Source organism: Cynocephalus volans, chromosome 2 (genome assembly GCF_027409185.1).
Source record: "Cynocephalus volans isolate mCynVol1 chromosome 2, mCynVol1.pri, whole genome shotgun sequence".
Classification (NCBI taxonomy): Eukaryota; Metazoa; Chordata; class Mammalia; order Dermoptera; family Cynocephalidae; genus Cynocephalus; species Cynocephalus volans.
Window position 1 is genome coordinate 210,220,550 of NC_084461.1, and position 19,919 is coordinate 210,240,468.

At 41.7% G+C, this 19,919-nt stretch overlaps 1 protein-coding gene across 1 annotated transcript in view; it reads right to left on the reverse strand.

Moving 5' to 3' along the window:
• The window catches only part of CRKL (CRK like proto-oncogene, adaptor protein), a 30,935-nt gene that overhangs the window by 5,701 nt on the left and 5,315 nt on the right, over positions 1-19,919 (reverse strand). The window contains exon 2 of the mRNA XM_063086779.1: positions 13,228-13,693. Within this exon, the coding sequence (XP_062942849.1) occupies positions 13,228-13,693 (466 nt within the window). The remainder of the gene's footprint in view (positions 1-13,227; positions 13,694-19,919) is intronic.

Below are 19,919 nucleotides of genomic sequence, written 5' to 3' on the forward strand. Positions count from 1 at the left end.
CAGACCCCACCCACCATACTGTGGCTATTGCTCCCACCATTTCACCAAGGATTTCCTGATGGCCCAAATCAACAGCCCGATTCCAGTTCCCTACTTCTATGATGTTCTGTGGCACTTGAAGTTGAAGACATCATCCAACCACCTCGCCTCCCTTCCCTCTACCCTGCCCCTCCTTTTTGTGGTATTCTGTAAAATAACCCTGCCAGATAGGTACTTCCCATTTGGCATTTGTGGAAAGCAAACCTCTACGAGGTCTAGCATTTTGGACTCCAGGATTCTGGCAGACACATCCAATGAATCTCCATTCTCTGCTCCTCTACCACTACCTCCCCACCCCTAACACATACCACTACACAGCACTCTCTGAAGGAGGGAAACTGCTTTACTCATTTTGCACTCCACGTATAATTTGGGTCTCTTGGAAACTACTTTCTGGAGAAGTCTGCAGAAGCAGGAAAAAGGGAGAAGAGAATAGGCTTATATCCCCCAGATGCTGGGAATAGATGGCCAAGCAAAAGAGCAAGCTTCTGGAGGGCAGAAGTGGCAGGTGCAAGGGCCTAACGACAGTAGAAGATTGACTTTTTAAAATATAAATAGAACCAGATCAACATGATGCTTTTTAACACCTCCTCCCCCGCAACCCTTTCTTTCTGCGCAAGATTAACATCCAAACTCTGATCTTCAAGGCTCTGTCTGTCTGGCTCCTGCCTCTTTCCGTCTCTGACTTCATTTCATGCCACTCTGCCCCTCCCCTCCCATCACACTAGCTTCCTTTCTATTTCTCAAACTTGCCAAGCTCTTTTTCAGATATGAACTATGTCACAGATGTGAGGACAGGATGTGCTGGATATGCCATTATACTTTTAACATCTCAAGATGTTAAAAATCACATTCTAGGGCCGAGCCCGTGGCGCACTTGGTAGAGTGCTGCGCTGGGAGCGCAGCGACGCTCCCGCCGCGGGTTCGGATCCTATATAGGACTGACCGGTGCACTCACTGGCTGAGTGCCGGTCACGAAAAAACGACAAAAAAAAAAAAAAAAAAAAATCACATTCTAGGTTTTTGCCCAGAATTGCCAAGCTGGTACTAAGAAACCTTGAACCTCTGTTCCTGAACAGTTGAATAAACATAAGCAACCCTGACCAAAGCCAAACAAGTCCTAAGGAGCATCCAAGCCTCCTTATAAAGCCTCATATGCAGATAATGAGAGCATAAAGGACTTTCAGGTGGCAGCTATTGTAGATGGGGTGTTTATTCTGATCAAAGCACTAGCTAGGTTCTTTATTGTGTACTTAGGATACATAAAGACATAAATTGGGGCTGGCCCTGGCTCACTCGGGAGAGTGTGGTGCTGATAACACCAAGGCCACGGGTTCAGATTCTATATAGGGATGGCCGGTTAGCTTACTGGCTGAGCGTGGTGCTGACAACACCAAGCCAAGGGTTGAGATCACCTTACTGGTCATATTTAAAAAAAAAAAAAAAAAAAAAAAAAAGGCATAAATTGAATGCGAGACCTACCTAAAACTACAACAGGATGCAAGCTTTTGTCTGCTTAAAACAGGTATAAGGTGGCACAGTGTGGTGGCCCATGCCATGAACTTTGGGACATGGCAGGACTGGAAGAAATGTCTTGGTTCTACCACTTTTAGTGGCTACGTGACTGTGGCAAACTGCTCAAGTTCTCCAAGTTTCAGTTTCCTTCTGATTTTGGAAGGTTCTTGAGATTATCAAATGAAGTCCTACATGGGAATTGTTAACCTGAAAACCCAGCTAAGTAAATGGTAGCCATTATCTGAGTAGAGATGCCTGAGTAGAACTCAGCCCCCATACCCATGCCCTTCAGAAACACTGAGGGAAGAGTTGGAATCAACACTGAGAAGTACAGCACTGTGTTAATCAGCGGGTTTTCAGCCTTGTCAGTAACAAGGGTCCTCTCCAAACTGATGAGGGGACAGGAAGAATGGCATATTAGAATAAGAGAAGAAAGACAGGCCAGAAAACAGGGGGTCTAATAAATTACTGTGATGGATACTAAGCAGCTGAGGAAAACAATGGGAAGGTGGAGAAGGTTGGTCAGGTATTAAAAACTGCCAAGAACACTCAGACCTCATGCCTTCCAATTAACTTGCGATTCTGGTGGTCTTTACAGGATCCTTTCCACACAATTCTACCTAATCAATTTAATAAGATTTACTGAACATCTACTGCATGGAAAATGAGCAGGTCAGCTCCTATCCTCAAGGAACTTCTGTCTTTGTTGTGGGATGGACACAAACAATCCACTGTCCAGACATGGCAGACGCTCAATGAATATTTGTTAGATAATAACACAGTGTAAAAAGCAGCAAGTGGCAGAAAAACAGTATTGAATCAACACTGCAGAGCACAGGAGCAAGGAGCAGCCTAGAAAGATAGAATGGCTGGGCGACTTCTGATGTCTACTTGACCATTAAAAGCCTCATTCTGGCCTTGCAGGAGTTTTCACATGCCAAAACATAGCACATCATTCTTCATGCTGTTTTCTATTGCAATCCAAGGCCCTCTACATGGGGAACAAGCCCCAGAACATCAACACAGAAAAGATGTCTTGGCTATGTTATACAGCCTTCTGCCCAGTTACAGGCCTAGCTGTAGACCAGTTTCTTCCACAGCTCTTCCAAACAGTGCTCGGGCTAAGATCCTAAAATGGTCACTAGCTTTGCAGCCATCTTGCTGCTTCTCTCATCACTCTCTATTTTGGTATAGTGCCCTTCCTCTGGGTTTACAGTAGACGGATCCAGCCCAAAGAAGTACTCACTTTGGAGGGCAGATCAATTTTGAAGTGGTTAGGTATCAACTTGGTTCAAGGAACAAACTAGGCCTAGATGTGGCTGACCCTATCAGTAGATCAAGACAAGGTACGTACCTAATGCGTCATCTTTACTAATTCTCACCCTATGGAACAGGACAATCCTAATCATTACCAGAAATGTCAAAATACTATCTTTGTGCCTGGCTGCACTTGGCACTTGGGAGTGTACACATTAACTCTAAAATTAAGTAAATAGCCAGAGACACTAGTCAGCCCCTTTCTTTATGTCTAGTGAAGCAAGAGGACACCTCCTGCTGCTGGCAATAGTTTTCTACAGCCCTACTTGTCCAGAGTGTGTCCAAGAAATAACTCTACTGTCTAACTCTGGTGCTTGATTCAAAGAACAGTCAAGGCCCTGGAGGCCCAAGCACTAGTTGTCACAGTAGTTTTTTGCTTCCCTAATCAGTCTCCAGTCCCTGCACTGATATTCTGAGATTGGTTATGTAACCTCTCAGGTTACATAAAAGTAAGATAAGAAGTACAATGATTACACTGGAATCAGAAGTCCTAACTTATGTGAGGTGAGTGATCAAACAACATCCTGAAAGTATATGCAGAATTGTATTTAAATGCATTCATGTATGTTGTTTTTCTGGAGAAAGATTCTACAGCTTTCACTGGATTCTCAGGAGTCTATAATCTCCAAAAGATCTAAAACAAAACAAAGACCCATATACTGTAATCACCAGGCAGGTTTCTTCCTGCTATTCATGGCTTTCATTCATTTAGTCATTCAACAAATACTGAATCTTTGTGACAGGCCCTGGATGGATAGAACAGAGAACAAAGCAGATACACAGCCAGCCCTCATGGAGTTGCCTTGGGCCCTTCACCTATTTTACTACCTGCTCCGGTGGTCTCTGTGCACTTGTACCTGAATCAAAGCTATCAAAGTTAGAGAGGCTCTAGATGGCCAGGACCCTTGTCCAGGTGCCATGGGTAGTCTCACGCATTCTTGCTCACACTGAATGCTGTTTTAAATGCTGAAAATTTGGTCTCTTCCTTAAAATTCCCATTACCCTTTAGTGCAGTAACTTGGTTCAAGAGGACTCATTACTAGTTAACACTTCTTGTGAAAATATAGGAATTTTATTTTAAGATGGTTGAGGGGTCAAATATATCATAGGCCAGTATGCTGTGATGCAAAAGATTGTGGTGTTATAGAAAGGAAGAAGTATCTATTGGCAGATGACACAATCCTATACATGGAAAATCCCAAAGATTCCACAAGAAATGCATTAGAGCTAGTAAACAAATTCAGCAAAGTTGCAGGGTGCAAGATCAACACACAACATATATCATTTGTGTTTCCATATACCAGTAATGAACAATTAAGAAAGCCACTCCAGGGGCTGGCCCGTTGGCTCAGTTGGTTAGAGTACAGTGTTATAAGACCAAGGTCAAGGGTTCGGATCCCCGTACTGGCCAGCAGCTCCCCACACACTCTAAAGCTAAACACAGTGTAGGGACCCAAATGCCCCAAGGGATCACACCCAATCACATAAGCCCTTCTCGGCCACACCCCATCATGGCGCTGGTGGCCCTTCTCTTCCGTATTCTCCTTCCCGCCGGCGCGAATTACACACAAATCAGCTCCCCCCAAACCCCATGCGGTATGCTAAGTAGGGATTGTATTTTAAGCCAATCAGCTTTCCCCTTAAAGCCCTATATATGTGTGTGTGTGCTGCCTAATAAACGGGTTCTCTCCGGTGGATCATCAACTGGTGTCGACTCTTCCTTTCACACAGAATTACCATATGACCTAGCAATTCCACATTTCTCAGCATATACCCCAAAGAATTGAAATTGGGGACTGGAACAAATATTTGTACGCCAATGTTCACTGTTGCATTATTTGCAATAGCCAAAAGGTAGAAACAATGCAAGTATCCGTCAACAGATAAATGGATAAACAAAATGTGGTATGTACATACAATGGAATATTATTCAGCCCTAAAAGTATGAAGTTCTGATACTTAGAAAAACATGGATGAACCTTGAAAACTTGTGCAAAGTGAAATAATTCAGACCCAAAGGACAGGTATTGTATGAATGTACTTACATGAGTTACCTACAATAGGCAAATTCATAGACACAGAGGTAGGTTAGAGGTTATCAGGGGCTCAGGAGAGGGGAGCTATTGCTTAATGGTTAGAATTTCTGTTTGGGGTAATGGAAATAGACGGTGGTGCTGGCTGCAAGACATTGTGAGTGTAATTGATGCTGCTGAATTGTGTACTTAAAAATGGTTAAAATGTAGGCTGGCCAGTTAGTTCAGTTGGTTAGAGTGCAGCCTTATAACACTAAAGTCATGGTTTTAGATCCCCATACTGGCAAGCCACCAAAAGGCTAAAATGTAAATGCCATTTCCCTAATTGAAAAAAAAAATGTTCAGATCCCCACAATGGCCAGCTGCCAAAAAAAAAAAAAAAAAAAGGCTAAAATGGCAAATTCTGTTATATATATATGTTTTTATACACACACACACACACACACACACACACACACACACACACACACACACACACACACACACACACACACACACACACACACACACACACACACACACACACACACCCACACACACCCACCCAACAAATTATATGATATGCCAAAGGCCAATGAATTGTATTCTATCTAAACAAAACTGCTTTAAAAAAATGTGATGGGAGGGCCGACCCCGTGCTCACTTGGGAGAGTGCGGTGCTGGGAGCGCAGCGACGCTCCTGCCGTGGGTTTGGATCTTATACAGGGATGGCCGGTGCGCTCACTGGCTGAGCGCGGTGCGGGCGACACCAAGTCAAGGGTTACAATCCCCTTCCCAGTCACAAATAAATAAATAAATAAATAAATAAAAATGTGATGGGGTCCTAACTCTGCCACATACCACCTGTAAGACTGTCAACAAATTACACAAACCTCAGTTCTAAGTGCATAAAATGGGGCTGGTGCTACCTGCCCCATAGAGGAGGCATGAGAATAAACTACTCTCTCTGTGAAGTCACTAGCTGATGATTCTTCTTACTCAACAGCTACTACCACATATAGAAAACTACCAGGTTGGAACAGACCTTGCCTGAACCACATTAGGGCCACAATTTCATGGTATTCTCACCCAATTTGCACATTAAGAGGAACAAAAAACTTTTAAGAATATGTTTCACTGATTCACAACCCAGGGAGAATATAATACGTTAGAAAGAAAAAAATATTATTAAAAATACAAGAGCCTTCTAAAATTCTAAAGGACTTCCTAAAGATTTCTACTTTTTTTTTTTGGCCTTTTTGTGACCGGTAAGGGGATCGCAACCCTTGGCTTGGTGTTGCCCGCACCGCTGAGCGCGCTGGCCATCCCTATGTAGGATCTGAACCTGCGCAGCGGGAACGCCACTGCGCTCCCAGCGCTGCACTCTCCCACGTGCGCCACGCGGTCGGCCCAAGATTTCTACTTTTGACATGATATTGTGATCAAGGAAGCAAGCCCTTTTGGTACTGAAGAAATAGAGTAAATAAAATTCCTAAAACTAGATGCTGTGAGGGACAAATGACACAACATAAAAGACAGAAGGATGGAGGAGTCTGGTCAGTCCTGAAGAAAGGCCCCAGGATGGGGGTGAAAATAATTGCTTGGGCCCTGTACATCCACACACCACCACAGAATGGGTAAAACACACCTGAGGTTCTTACTTAAGATGGTGAATGCTAGCTCATGAGCACTGCTGACAAGCCTTAGTAAGAAGGCTTTGCACTGCTGGAATGTGACTGAAGGTGAGCGAGAGCAGCTCCATAACATCAGGAGGCTATAACCTTGTATGGACTGCCAGAGCTGAGTTGATGCTTCATGACAAACATGTACAGACCCACTGTCACTGGCGGTATAACTACAGGTCACAGGGCCGGCCCGTGGCTCACTTGGGAGAGTGTGGTGCTGAGAACACCAAGGCCACAGGTTCGGATCCCTATATTGGATGGCTGGTTAGCTCACTTGGGAGAGCGTAGTGCTGACAACACCAAGTCAAGGGTTAAGATACACTCACCGGTCATCTTTTTTTAATTAATTAACTAATTAATTAATTAATAAACAAACAAACAAACTACAGGTCACCCAGCTAGAGAAACTCATGATGATCCCTGAGAGATCAAAAAATACAACCAGTACTACTGAAACCTAAATTTGTTTTGCAGACTACTTCATCTCAGTAAGTACAAGAAGCAATGAAGAAACTGCTAATGTGAATTTAATTCTGATCAATGAAGGCAAACTGATTGGTGAAGTAGAAATCTGAGAATTCCAAACCAGTCAGTAAAAGAAGTTTTGTCATGGGCCTTGGGAAGGCCAATTCAAAAGATTCAGATACCAGATGTAATCCAATGACTATGGGTTTCAAACTGGGGCAAAAATAATTCAAGAAGAAATTCCAACAACACAATCACATATGACCCTAATGGGAGTGAAGAGCAAGTATCCTGAGGACACTGGTGAGCTCAGAAAGAATGCTGCACATCATAAAAGAACATGGACCAAAGATGAAAGGATGTTCTTATGCTGATAAGGACAGATCTGTAAGTGTTCATCAAACACACTGGCAAGCAGGAGTAAGAGTCCAAGACTGGTCTCCTGCCATAAAGAAATTACATTGTAGGATACTAGCAGGGTCAAGTCTCTCGGTTTTCATCAAAACAGGAAAGATGGCAAATTCTATAAAATGTAAACCGATGAGCGTGACATAAAAATGGACAAAATTCTGGACGTGATTAGCAAACAGATGGTTTGTGTGGATTTAGAAAGAGAAGTGGAATGTCTAAAAGAAGTATGGGCTCACCAAGAACAAGTAACACCAAATGAATCTCAGTCTTTTTATAGGTATGAGACATAGATCAGGAGAGGCTGCACAGGAGGACTTTTGTACAAAGATCTAGATAGTGTTTTTATGAAACCTACAAGTTAACATGAAACTGAGGAGGGTAATCAATATGCTAGATGGCATAAACAGGATTTAAAATGATTCAGAGAAGTATAAAGATGGTACGAAACAACAACAACAAACCACCCCAAACAAAAAACCTCAAGAGAGACAACTGTAGAGCCACACACTAAGTCCAAACACTGGGCTAAGGCAAACACTGGAATGGGACTGGTAGTGGTTTGTTTTTCCCTTGCAGAGAGCTTGTTAACTACCGGAGCCACACGATACGGAATGAAGGCTTCATGAGAATGTATTTTCCAGAAATTCCACAAGGATCGAAATCTTTGTTTTGTTCACTATGGTATTCTAAGTTCCTAGCCTGCCACATAACAATCACTCAATAAACCTCTGCTGAAGAAGTAAATATTTTGGGAGGTATCCACATAGAGACTGGAGGGCCAATTGATTTAGAAACTGTAGAAGGTTAAAAGCACTAGGAGGTTGGTTAGACTAAATGACCTAAGGTATCACTACAACTTGTCTTTCTCCTTGGTTTATATCAATTACATCCCTTAAATTCCAATTACTTTAAGTCTCACTTGCAGACTGAGAAATTATTCTTCTTCTTCCACAGAATCTGTTCTGCTGACTTTGATTCCCACAGGCCCTCAGCTCAGGTCACCAACTGTTTTCTTTTCTTTTCTTTTTTTTTTTTTCCTTTTTACAAAAGTTGATTCTTAAATGTACAACAGGCTACCAACTATTTTCTTAATCCGTACCATAGGCGAATGTGAGACTGAGGCTCTATGAGATACTTGGCTAAAAATTTTCATAAAGCAAATACTCCTGGGTATGTGTACCCAGAATTAAGTACAATTCTATTATGGACTGAATTGTGTTCCCCCAAAAGTTTAATGTGTTGGAGGCTTGGTCCCCACTGTGACAGTGTTAAGATGGTGGGAAATCCTATTACAGTAATCTAAAGGTGGGGCCCTGAAGAGATGATTAGATCGTAGGACCATGCCATAGTGAATGGATTAATAATGGTGGTCAGGGGCATGGTTCAGAGGGCTTTAAAAGGAGAGCATGTGAGAATCTTTGTCTCTCTCTCCCCTCTGCCATTCTCGCTGTGACACCCTGCACTGCTGTAAAGCCACCACCAAAGAAGACCCTCACCAGATGTGTTCCCTGGACTTTGGATTTCCCAGTCTCTGAAACTGTAAGCAACAAATTTCCTTTTCTTACAAAGTACCCAGTTCCAGGTATTTTGTTATAAGCCACAGAAATGGACTAATACAAATTCTAAAGATACTAGGAAATTTCTCACCTTTTTTAGTCAGGAAGGTATACTGAACACAAGTGAGTAAGAATGATATTATAGGGAAATCAAGCATTTGTTCTAAATTTAAAAATCAATAAATAAAAAGGTAAATTTCCTGCAAACTTCAGAACTTCCAACAGTTGTGAGAAACTGCCTCATACCTCAAATGAAGGCAATGCAAGAAAATTGTTCATCTCCTCTGCTTAGTCCTTCTGTGATACGGCAATAGTCCATTTCCCCTGCTTTCTTTTGCTACTTCTGCCCATTGCCCAGTGTGCCCAGTGTGCTCACCTACCTACTTGCAGCTACTCAGTAATGTTAGTTTCATTCCTCTAAGCTCTTCTGTTTGCCAGGAATGTCTTCCCCTTCTTTACCCAGCTAGCTGCTATTCACCCTTCAAAGTCCCGTCAAGGGTCATCTCCTCCAGGAAGCCTTTTTATACCAATACCCACTCACACTCTCATCTCCACTCTCCTTCCTACTCACACTGCTGGTTTCTATCTCTATTCTTTCACTGGATGGTAAGCTCCTTGGTGGCAGGACCCTACAAGACACCCCATAGGTTGGCCGCATGAATGGATAATTAATGAACAAACTCTTAGAGAAATGCTGTCTTTTAGGTTAGGCTCAGAGACCGTAAGTAACTTGCCCAAAATCACACTAGTAAAAGCCAGGACTTAAATGCAGGTCTGTGATATTTCCCTTACCATCTCACTTCCGTATGTGTCAGAGGATGCAACTTTCACTACAGGTATTTAAAAGCCAGGACTTAAATGCAGGTCTGTGATATTTCCCTTACCATCTCACTTCCGTATGTGTCAGAGGATGCAACTTTCACTACAGGTATTTAATAACAACACCCTTGCTCCAAACATTCTCTTCTGGTTAATGATCTTCTTTTAGAAAGGACTACATTGCCTCCATCAACCTGAGAACATTCTTGTAGTGTGTGACCTGCTTCCTAGGAGCCCGCACAGCCTCACTACACCAAGTACACCAGAGAGCTGTGCTGTTTTCAAGGAGCAGGGACACCTCGATTCACCTTACACAGGTACCAAGTGTTCCCTTTCAAATCAATTCCCAGCAACACACTTCTTGAAATTACATGAGCAAGAGAGAAAAACTGCTAAACACAGACTGGTTTTAAAATCTCTCCTTTTTTTGTGGCTGGCCAGTGTGCAGATCCAAACCCTTGACCTTGGTGTTATCAGTACCACGCTCTAACCAAATTGAGCTAACCGGCCAGCCCTAAAATATCTCTTTACTTGCAGGAATATTCTTTAGAAAATCAAGTTTTATGGAAAAAACTTGTGAAATAATTCAAAGAATAAAGTTCACCTAAGCCATCATCATTCTCTGTGATACCATCAAGGGGAATAACAAAGCTTCAATTACTGGCACATTTTGTCCTACTTGTCTCATTTTAATTTTAATAGTTTTCCTGGTAACCTAATTGCAACAATCCCAAAAGAGTTGTTTTTAACAAGATCAGACAGGTATCACTATCCTTTTTTTTTTGGGATCCGAACCCGGGGCCTTGGTGTTATCAGCACCGCACTCTCCCGAGTGAGCCACGGGTCGGCCCGGTATCACTATCCTAATGGTTTTAGAAGATAACATAATCGGGCCGAGCCCCCCGTGGTGCACTTGGTAGAGTGCTGCGCTGGCAGCGCGGCGACGCTCCCGCTGCGGGTTCGGATCCTATATAGGACTGACCAGTGCACTCACTGGCTGAGTGCCGGTCACAAAAAAAAAAAAAAAAAAAAAAAAAAAAAAAACGACAAAAAAAAAAAAGAAGATAACATAATCACAGAAACATTTACTTATGCTACAACCAAAGATCTCATTTAAATATACAGAAAGAAATATCATTAACTGGAATTTGGCAAAGGTATATTTCTCAGGTCCCATTTACACTATCTCAGTGAAGCACCAAACTCTGATGAAGCTTAAATGACTCAGCATCAAGAGGAGGCTTAGATGTAGAGACTTCTCTGTCTTTGGGGTCTAAGATTTTAGGAGAGATGTGTAATAGCCAAGTATGTGGGTTATCTTAAAATGTACATCATTAGCCAGACTTTTCTTCCTACTCCTGGACTGTCTCGGTTACCCACCTATCTACCCACTCACCAAGATCTAATTTGTATCCTCTACAATACCTGGTGTTCTTGCTTCAACCCCCTTGTGCACACTCTAAAGGCACGCACACACACACACGTGCACACACACACACGCACGCGCACACACACACACACACACACACACACACACACACACACACACACACACACACACACACACACACACACACACACACACACCAGATATGGGTCTCAAAATGCACATTTTAGAGCCAGAGGTCAATAGGCAGGTGCCTGAAATTGACTGTAAACCTCACCTCCAAGGTCCTTACCCTGGTGTGCCAATAACCAGCTGCCTAACATACAAGAGTCACACCTACTCTCTGAAACCAAGCTCCCTACCCCTATGCTGAGATGACAGATGTGAAAATGCTTCAAAAGGCTGAAACCATGGTGCAAAATGGAGGGTATTAAGAGCCTATAGCATCCCATGTTATTCCAAGGTGCTGAGGTGTGGACCAGGTCACGGGTGTGTATTTGTGCAGGGGCAGGTTTATGTGGGGCTGAGGTGAGAAGGCTGAAAGGTCTGCTCAGCCAGGACTCTTATTTGTGGAGGCAGCTTCCTCTGCTTTCTGTCCTGTTCTTCTGCTGGGAAGTATAAAAGCACTCAGGTCCTCCCCAGTCTCTGGTCCCTGCCATAAGCTTCAGGTGCTCACTCTTTCTTTATAGTTAACATGAGAGAGGGATGTAATCACAGACTCTGAATGAAACCTTCAGGTATAGTTCACTCAGCTATTACTCCTGGTCCAAAGAAAATTGAGGACAGCAAATGGAAAAATGTACATTAAAAAAATTATAGCTATTTTTATGTGTGGGCAGGCTATTTGGGGGGGTTAAGCTTTGCTTTGCTTCTTTTGAAGCACCAGACTCCATTCCTTCATCCTTCTGTGATGCACCTGGGCCATCTTTCAACTCTCCCCTATTTTGACATTGGGGTGAATACACAGAGAACAATCACTAACTTAATCTGTTTCTATAATATACACGCAGTTTGATAATACTAAGGGAGATATTCAACTGTAACCATATTATAATGATACTTTATAGTAGTCTGTGGTTTATGAAGCACTTTTACAAGCATCATTTTATATGACTTCACAACAGCTTACTGAGGATAGTGTAATAAAGCGATCTGCATTTTACAGGTAAGGGCAGAAAAGCTCGGAGGTGATCTCCCCCAGGTTAAAAATAAATGGAAGAGAGCCTGGCTGGTTAGCTCAGTTGGTTAGAGTGCAGTTTTTTAACACCAGGGTCAATGGTTTAGATCCCCATACCAGCCAGCTGTCCCTAACTAACTAAATAAATTCAGCAAATCACAGTAACATGCCAACTTCTGCAAGTTTTTTGGAGGGAGGGGAGGGGCACGGGGCAGGGCATGGCTGGCCAGTACAGGGATCGAACCTTGGACTTTGGTGTTATTAGCACCATGCTCTATCAACTAAGATTTTTTTAAAGGCAGTTAATGTTTAGTTAGAAAAAAATTACTTGGCGATTTAAAATATTCAAGTTCTATTTCATGCTATTGTAATTTACAAAATCTATAACAAGCAAGGGCTGATATATTTTAAGGTAATTCCTCTGCCTAGTTGAAGAAAAATCCTATGACATTTATTCAAATTTCTCAACTGTCACAATGTTAGAAATATAGAATTGTACAAGTGGCTGTGTTTGTATGCTGATTAACCCTCTAGGTCATGGGTCTTCCTTAACAATCATCTTTCCTTACTGGAAAGTAAACCAGCTACTGTGAAAACAACATCTGTGAGGCTTTGGGAGCAAAAAAAGAACAGGCAGGATAAGAATTTGGGAGAAACAAGGAATAGGAAAGGACAAAAGAATCATGTGAAATACTAACAGTGCACCTTCCCAAATCACCCAGTTCTCTAGTTCCCATGAAGATAACCATAAATGAGCAGCCATTACTTTACAGAAACTAAATCAAAACTAAAAATGAAAACCAAATGTCAAAGAACCCAAAAAGCCAATCTTAATGCATTTTACCTCTAATGCCAAGGCAGTCTTGTCATAAGCACAGGGCACTCTTTTCTGGATTGCTTTTGCAAAGACAGGTCCATTCTGTGTAGATGGCAAAGGATTGATCGCTGCCCCAGGAGTACTGGAAACTGCAGGTAGAGGAGTTGTGGTCTGAGGTTGAGCATATGCATGAGCAGGTTCAGGGATCCCATAACTGTTGGAATTCCTATTTCCATGCTTTCCATGTGGTGAGGATCTCACAAGCTTTTCAACATAAGGGACAGGAATCATCCCAACACGGCCATCCTTGTTCCGGGCACTCCACCACTGTTCTTCAGGCTTCTCTATTATCACCAGGATCTCACCCTTTTTAAAGGGCAAGTCTTCAGCATCATTCCCAGGAAAATCATAGAGAGTCCGTACATATTCCAGATTTTCTTCTGCTGTGGGCAGGTTAGGTGCTGAGACAGATCCCATTGGTGGGTTTGGATACCTCAAGAGAGAAAAAAAAATTACTCTAAGAGAAAAATCTTACTCTATTCCAGTATCTGTCAAACTTCTTAAAAAACTACTCTCCACTATAATGAATTATTTCCCTCTCTATATTCTCGGTAGTTAAAAATGTTGTGTCATGTTGTACTTTCTGTAGTTTGTACCATAACAAAAGTGAATATTCTGAGTATGCCTTTTCAAATTACATGTCAAGTACAAACACACAAACACACACACACACACACACACACTTCTTTTGTTTACACACACAGACTATCTGTTTTGAATTTATTATTTAGATTTTGAGTTAAGTTCAGTAGCTGCCTTCCTTTGGACCCTGTTACAACCATCACACGCTCTTCCTCCCAGTCCTAATCTATGGCTCGCATCCTGCACACTTCCCTGGGCACACAGAGAGATGATGACAAAGGTCTCTGGTCCCTCAAAATATAAAACCAGAAAAGGACTTATATGCTTGCCAAAATAAAAAAATAAACCTCACATTTCATCTCATACAGGTATTACCATCTGACCATCAAAATGAACACCTGTGAAGTTTTCAGTGCAAAACTCACAGGCAAGAGCTTTCATCTAAGCATCAGTCCACAGGCACCACCACAACCTTTGCTGTACTCACAGATTCAATGTGTATTTGCTGAGTGCCTAGTAGAATGCACTCCCAAAGTCAGCTACAAAAGCACAGTCCCTGCTCTCCAGCAATATCCCATCTGCAAAAGAAGTACAGAAATCTCTCTTCACCTAAAAAATGTTCTGAAAAGTAACAAATACACCAAGTTTTGGAAAAACTTTTTCTCCCCTTAACTTTTCTGAAGCACTGAGTCTACTCTAGATTAACCAATCCTGGGCTTCAACTAGAGTCTGCAACTCTTTAGGAGATGGCTTCACCTGCAACACCATCACTGGAGCCTGGTTCTAGAACAGCTCTGAGGAAGTATGTTAGTACGGGATATGCCTGTTTAGTCAATGACATATAGTTCCAATTTGTTTTCTCTTCAATTAGCTCATGGTCATTTTCCTTCTTCCTTTTTCTTTCTTTCCCTCAATTAATGATACAAAAAGTATTTCATATATCAGGGTAATCTTCTATGTTGAAGCATTATAAGTAAAAAAAAAGTTTCAGGTAGGCCCGTGGCTCACTCGGGAGAGTGTGGTGCTGATAACACCAGGGCCATGGGTTCGGATCCCTATATAGGGATGACTGGTTAGCTCAGTTGGGAGAGCGTGGTGCTGACAACACAAAGTCAAGGGTTAAGATCCCCTTACCGGTCATCTTAAAAAAAAAAAAAAGTTTCCTTTATAAAAAGTGTCACCATATTAAAACATTCAGTTTTTAAAAAAAGAGAGAGAGAGAGAAAGAGAGAAATCCCATAGTCCCTGCCCTAAGGAAACTACAATTAACCCTCCCTTCTCTTCTCCCACTGGCCCCGTTTACGGCTTTCTTAAGAGAGTCCTATATATACCTGGGGAGTTTTTTCTGCCTAAAATCGCAGCACAGGTGTTTTCCCACATTCCTACGTCTTAATGATCACTTTCATGGCAGAGTGACATTTCATTCTGTGAGCCTGCTTCAATGAAGCATTCCCTGAATATTTAGTTTTTCTATTTCTCCCTATTTAACCATAAATTTTGCAAACCCTTTTGAGCATTATTTTCCCTATATCAGACTTTTTATAAAGCCTAGACTCCAGAACTGGAATTACCAGAGAAGAACATGAACATTTTTTATGGCCCTTGGAACATATTGCCATACTGCTTTCCAAAAGGGAGCCTTCATTGTAGTCAGAGTACCATGGTGATTAGGATGCACTTGATTTAAAACCTCAAAGGACTTGTTACTTATCAACAACTTTATAACCAAGAGCAAATTGTTTGTTATCAGTACACCTAAAAAACAGATAGCAGGAGTAAGAGCAGCAGTGATAGTAATAGAGTTAATACTTATCTATGCCAGACACTGTCTGCACTCTTTGAAGACATTAAATTATTTAATCCTTACAGCAATCCTGTGAGATAGGTGTTGTTATTATCCCTATTTTATAGATGAGTAAGCCAAAGCAGGGGTCACATTTGCACTCAGGCAATCTGGTTCTAGAGGAGTTCTCACTCACAACCTCTAAGCTAATCAGCCTCAGGGATAAACCCTGCTCCTTTCAGGTATATGAGAATTAATGTCATAATGCGTGTGAAACATTCACAATTCCTAACTTGCACCGAGCATCCAATTAGCAGGTGTACACACACACATACATCCCCCCCCTTTCCTGTGAAAAGTTTGGTGACTACCATATAAATTTCAGACACTTTACTAAGAGCACAATCAGTTCCACAGTTCCTTACCAGGGTATTTTATGATTTGTATAGTTAAAAGGTAAAAGCAGTTAGTTCTACAACACAGATCATGAGGACACTACTAGTACAGTTACAGTGGGGAGTAACATTAATGAAATCCATTCACTCAGGTATCCACCAGCCCAACTGTGTACTAAGTACTTAGGGGACAAAAAAAAGGAATAAAACCAAGTTCCTGCTCTTAAAAGACTGACAATTTAGTAGAGGCATAAAGCCTGTACTAAACAAGAACACAAAGTTTAATTAATGTGTGTTACAACAGAAGTTGATAGGGTCAAGGAGCACTCAAAGGAAGGAGTTTCGCTAAGGGTCAGGAGAACAAGGCAAGGAGGTGATGCACAAAAACTGCTGAAGACCAGATCCCCTCAAAGTTGAAAGATTTTGTTGAAGACATGTTTACATATTTGATTCTGCATTACAAATAGACTAGAGCCTCAAATTCTCCCTTCCCCAGCTGCCTTCGATTGAGTGTTCCCCTCAAAACTTGACACTAACTGTGAGAGTGTTAAGAGGGTGGGAAATCCTATGAAGGTAATTGAAAAGTGGGGCCTTGAAGAGGTGATTAGGTTGTAGGACCTAATGGATTTTAATCCATGGTGAATGGATTAAAAATGTTGGTCATGGGCTGGCTTGGAGGGCTTTAAAAGGAGAGTGAATGAGGAGGTTACTCTTGCTCTTTCTGCTGCACCATTTTCTGCCATGTGAGCCTCCTGAATTGCTGTAAAGCCATCACCAAAGAAGATCCTCACCAGATGTGTTCCCTGGACTTTGGACTTCCCAGCCTCAGAAACTGTAAGCAATAAATTTTGTTTTCTTATACGTTACCCAGTTCCAGGTATTTTGTTATAAGCAACAGAAATGGACTAATACAGATGATTGTTACCAGAGAAGTGGGGTGTTGCTTATAACAAATACTTGAAAATGTGGAAGCAGCTTTGGATATGGGTATTGAGGATAGGCTGGAGGAATTTGGAGGAATAGACTAGGAAAAGCCTAGATGCTGGTGAAAGTTTAGAAGAAAACCAGGGAAAGTTTGGAATGTTTTAGAGGCTGGTTAAATGGTGGTCAGGGGCATGGTTATGAGGGCTTTAAAAGGAGAGTGAATGAGGAGGTTAGTCTCTCTCTGCTCCACCATTTTCACAGTGTGATACTCTGCCATCACTGTCACCACCACCAAGGCTCTCACCAGATGTGTTCCCTGGACTTTGGAATTCCCAGCCTTAGAAACTGTAAGCAACAAATTTCATTTTCTTATAAATTACCCAGTTCTGTGTATTTTATTATAAGCAACAGAAACGGACTAATACACCAGCCTCCCCGCAGCCCACATAGCTGGTTCCCACAGGCAGAGACCAGGAGCTCGGCTGGCCAAGGCTTTCCTTCTGTAAAGGGACAGATGGTACACATTTTAGGTTTTACTGGCTATATATGGTCTTTGTCACATATTCTTTTTTTTAAACAACCCTTTAGAGATGTAATAACCATTCTTAGCTCCATTACACCATACAAAAAGTTCCTGTGAGTCTGGCCCAGGGGTCTGCAAACTATGGCTTGTGGGCCATATGGCCTACCGCATGGTTTTGTAAATAAAGTTTTATTAGCACACACCAAGTCCATTCATTAATGTATTGTCTAAGTTGGTCAGAGACTATATGGCCCACAATGCTTAAAATACTATCTGTCCGTTTACTGAAAAATCTGCTGAACCCTGGGTTAAAGGAGGCAGATGGTGCTTTTCTGCTTCTCTGGTGAGAGGGTGTTTGTGTGTGTGTGTGTGTACAAATCTGATAAAGATGGAATATGGCTTATAGTTTTTCTCCACTATTATACTGCTATAGTGACCTTGGGGCTCATTTTCTGATTTAGTACTTGCACAGATATCCCTAAATTTGACACCAGATCAGTCTCACCAGCCAAGCCCTTGACATAAATTCAAAGCCTTCCACTCCATATTCTCACTCATTTATTCATCAAAATCCCCTGCAAGGCACATATTAGTTCCTCTGAAGAGATGAATACATGATGTTGGCAGGTCAGATGTCTTGCCCTTTCTATTAGACAACACTGCCTAAAGAAATATTAAATATATTAATCAGAAAAATTCATTGCTTCTCAATTATTTCAGCTTGTTCTTTGAGCAAGAATGAAAATAACTCACATACTCCCACCTCCCTTTTAATGTTTACAAATAAAGAGTTTTCCAAGCCCATCAAACACCCTAGACCCATGTTTCTCACTCTCCTGTGCCTATGGTCCACGGCACATTTTGAGCTGCAAGGCCCTAGATTACTAACTGGTAACTGGCTTTTCTTATCTAATGATAATGAACCTCTTTCCTCTTTTGGTTAAAAGCATTCTCAGCTTCATGTATAAACCATATAAAAAACATCTTTAAACCTGAGTGTTAATACCTTCTAAGATTAAATCTCCTTATTCATGCTAAAGGACAAATATAATCAAGTTCTGGGGAGGGGGAGCTCCAAAGGTACTAGTAATATTTTATTTTTCTTAAGGGGGTAAATGGATAAAGATTTTTTTGTTACATACGTGTATGTATATATACACATATATTCTTTTGTATGTATGAAATATTTCACAATAAAAAAACAACAACAACAATAATAAACACCAGCAGAAGAATCAATTCCACAAAGATTGGCTAAGTATGTCTCTAGTGAAACTGTTTTAGGTAACCATTCTTTACCACTCAGTGGCATTTAAATACTGAGGTCCCTTCCGTCACTGGGCATTCAAGCCATCATTAATGGCTCTCCTTCCATGCCTGTGGCTGCGTCTACCTCCCACAGCTCCTCTTTCTCTTGCTCATTGTTGTTCTGACTGCTTTTTCCAGGTGATTCCATCTAAGCTTAGACTCCTAAATCTATATGTCCAGCCCCCACCTCTTTTTTCAATAACAAAACCATTGGTGGGCCAACCCGTGGCTCACTTGGGAGAGCGTGGTGCTGACAACACCAAGTCAAGGATTAAGATCCCCCTACCGGTCCTTAAAAAAAAAAAAAAAGACAAAATCAGTCTGCTAAACAGCACCAGGCTTCCAGCAGCTCCTCAAAAAGATTCTTCCTGTTGAAAACAATCATCCCCCTCACCCTAATCCTTTCTTCTCTCAAAAGCACCACTCAATCTTCTCTGAAGTTTACACTTCTTCCCTCACCTTCTAGGTGCAATTGCCCAGCAAAGACTGTCCATTCTCCACTTCACATTCCCCACTAATTTGATATTAGTTCAGTTTCTCATGGTCCCTTTCCAGTAACAGCCCTTAAGCAGTTTCTAAAAAGTAAAACCAATCATGACAATTCTCTTTTTAAAAACCTTAGGCTGCCCTGTGTGGATCCCTGTACTGGCCAGCCTCAAAAAAAATTAATAAAAATGAAAAAATAAAAACCTTAGATGGCCCCCACTGTTAAACTCATTTACAAAGCAGAAGAGACCCTTTTATAAGTTAGCTTTATCCTTCCTTCCTAGCTTCCTGCCCATCGCTCACATTAATTACAACTCTGTGCCCTTTCCAGTAGTCACTGCCACCTCCTCTCTTCAAGATTCAGTTGAGAAAGCACCTCCTCCTTCAAGGCTTCCCTGACCCCCAAGATGCAGTTGATCACCCTTGATTTTAAGCTCCACGGCATTCTATTTTTTCAATAGACAGAGCTTCTCGAAGACAAAAAACATGGTTTACTTCCATTATATTCCTTGAGTCTAGCACTGGGCTTTGGTATACAATAGGCCTCAATATATTGAAGTATTTCCCATTCATATTTCTATCCTTTTTTGCTTCTGAGAGCACAAAAGCCCAAGTACTCCAATTACCTCTGAGCACTGGTGTGCCTCTGCCTCTTCAT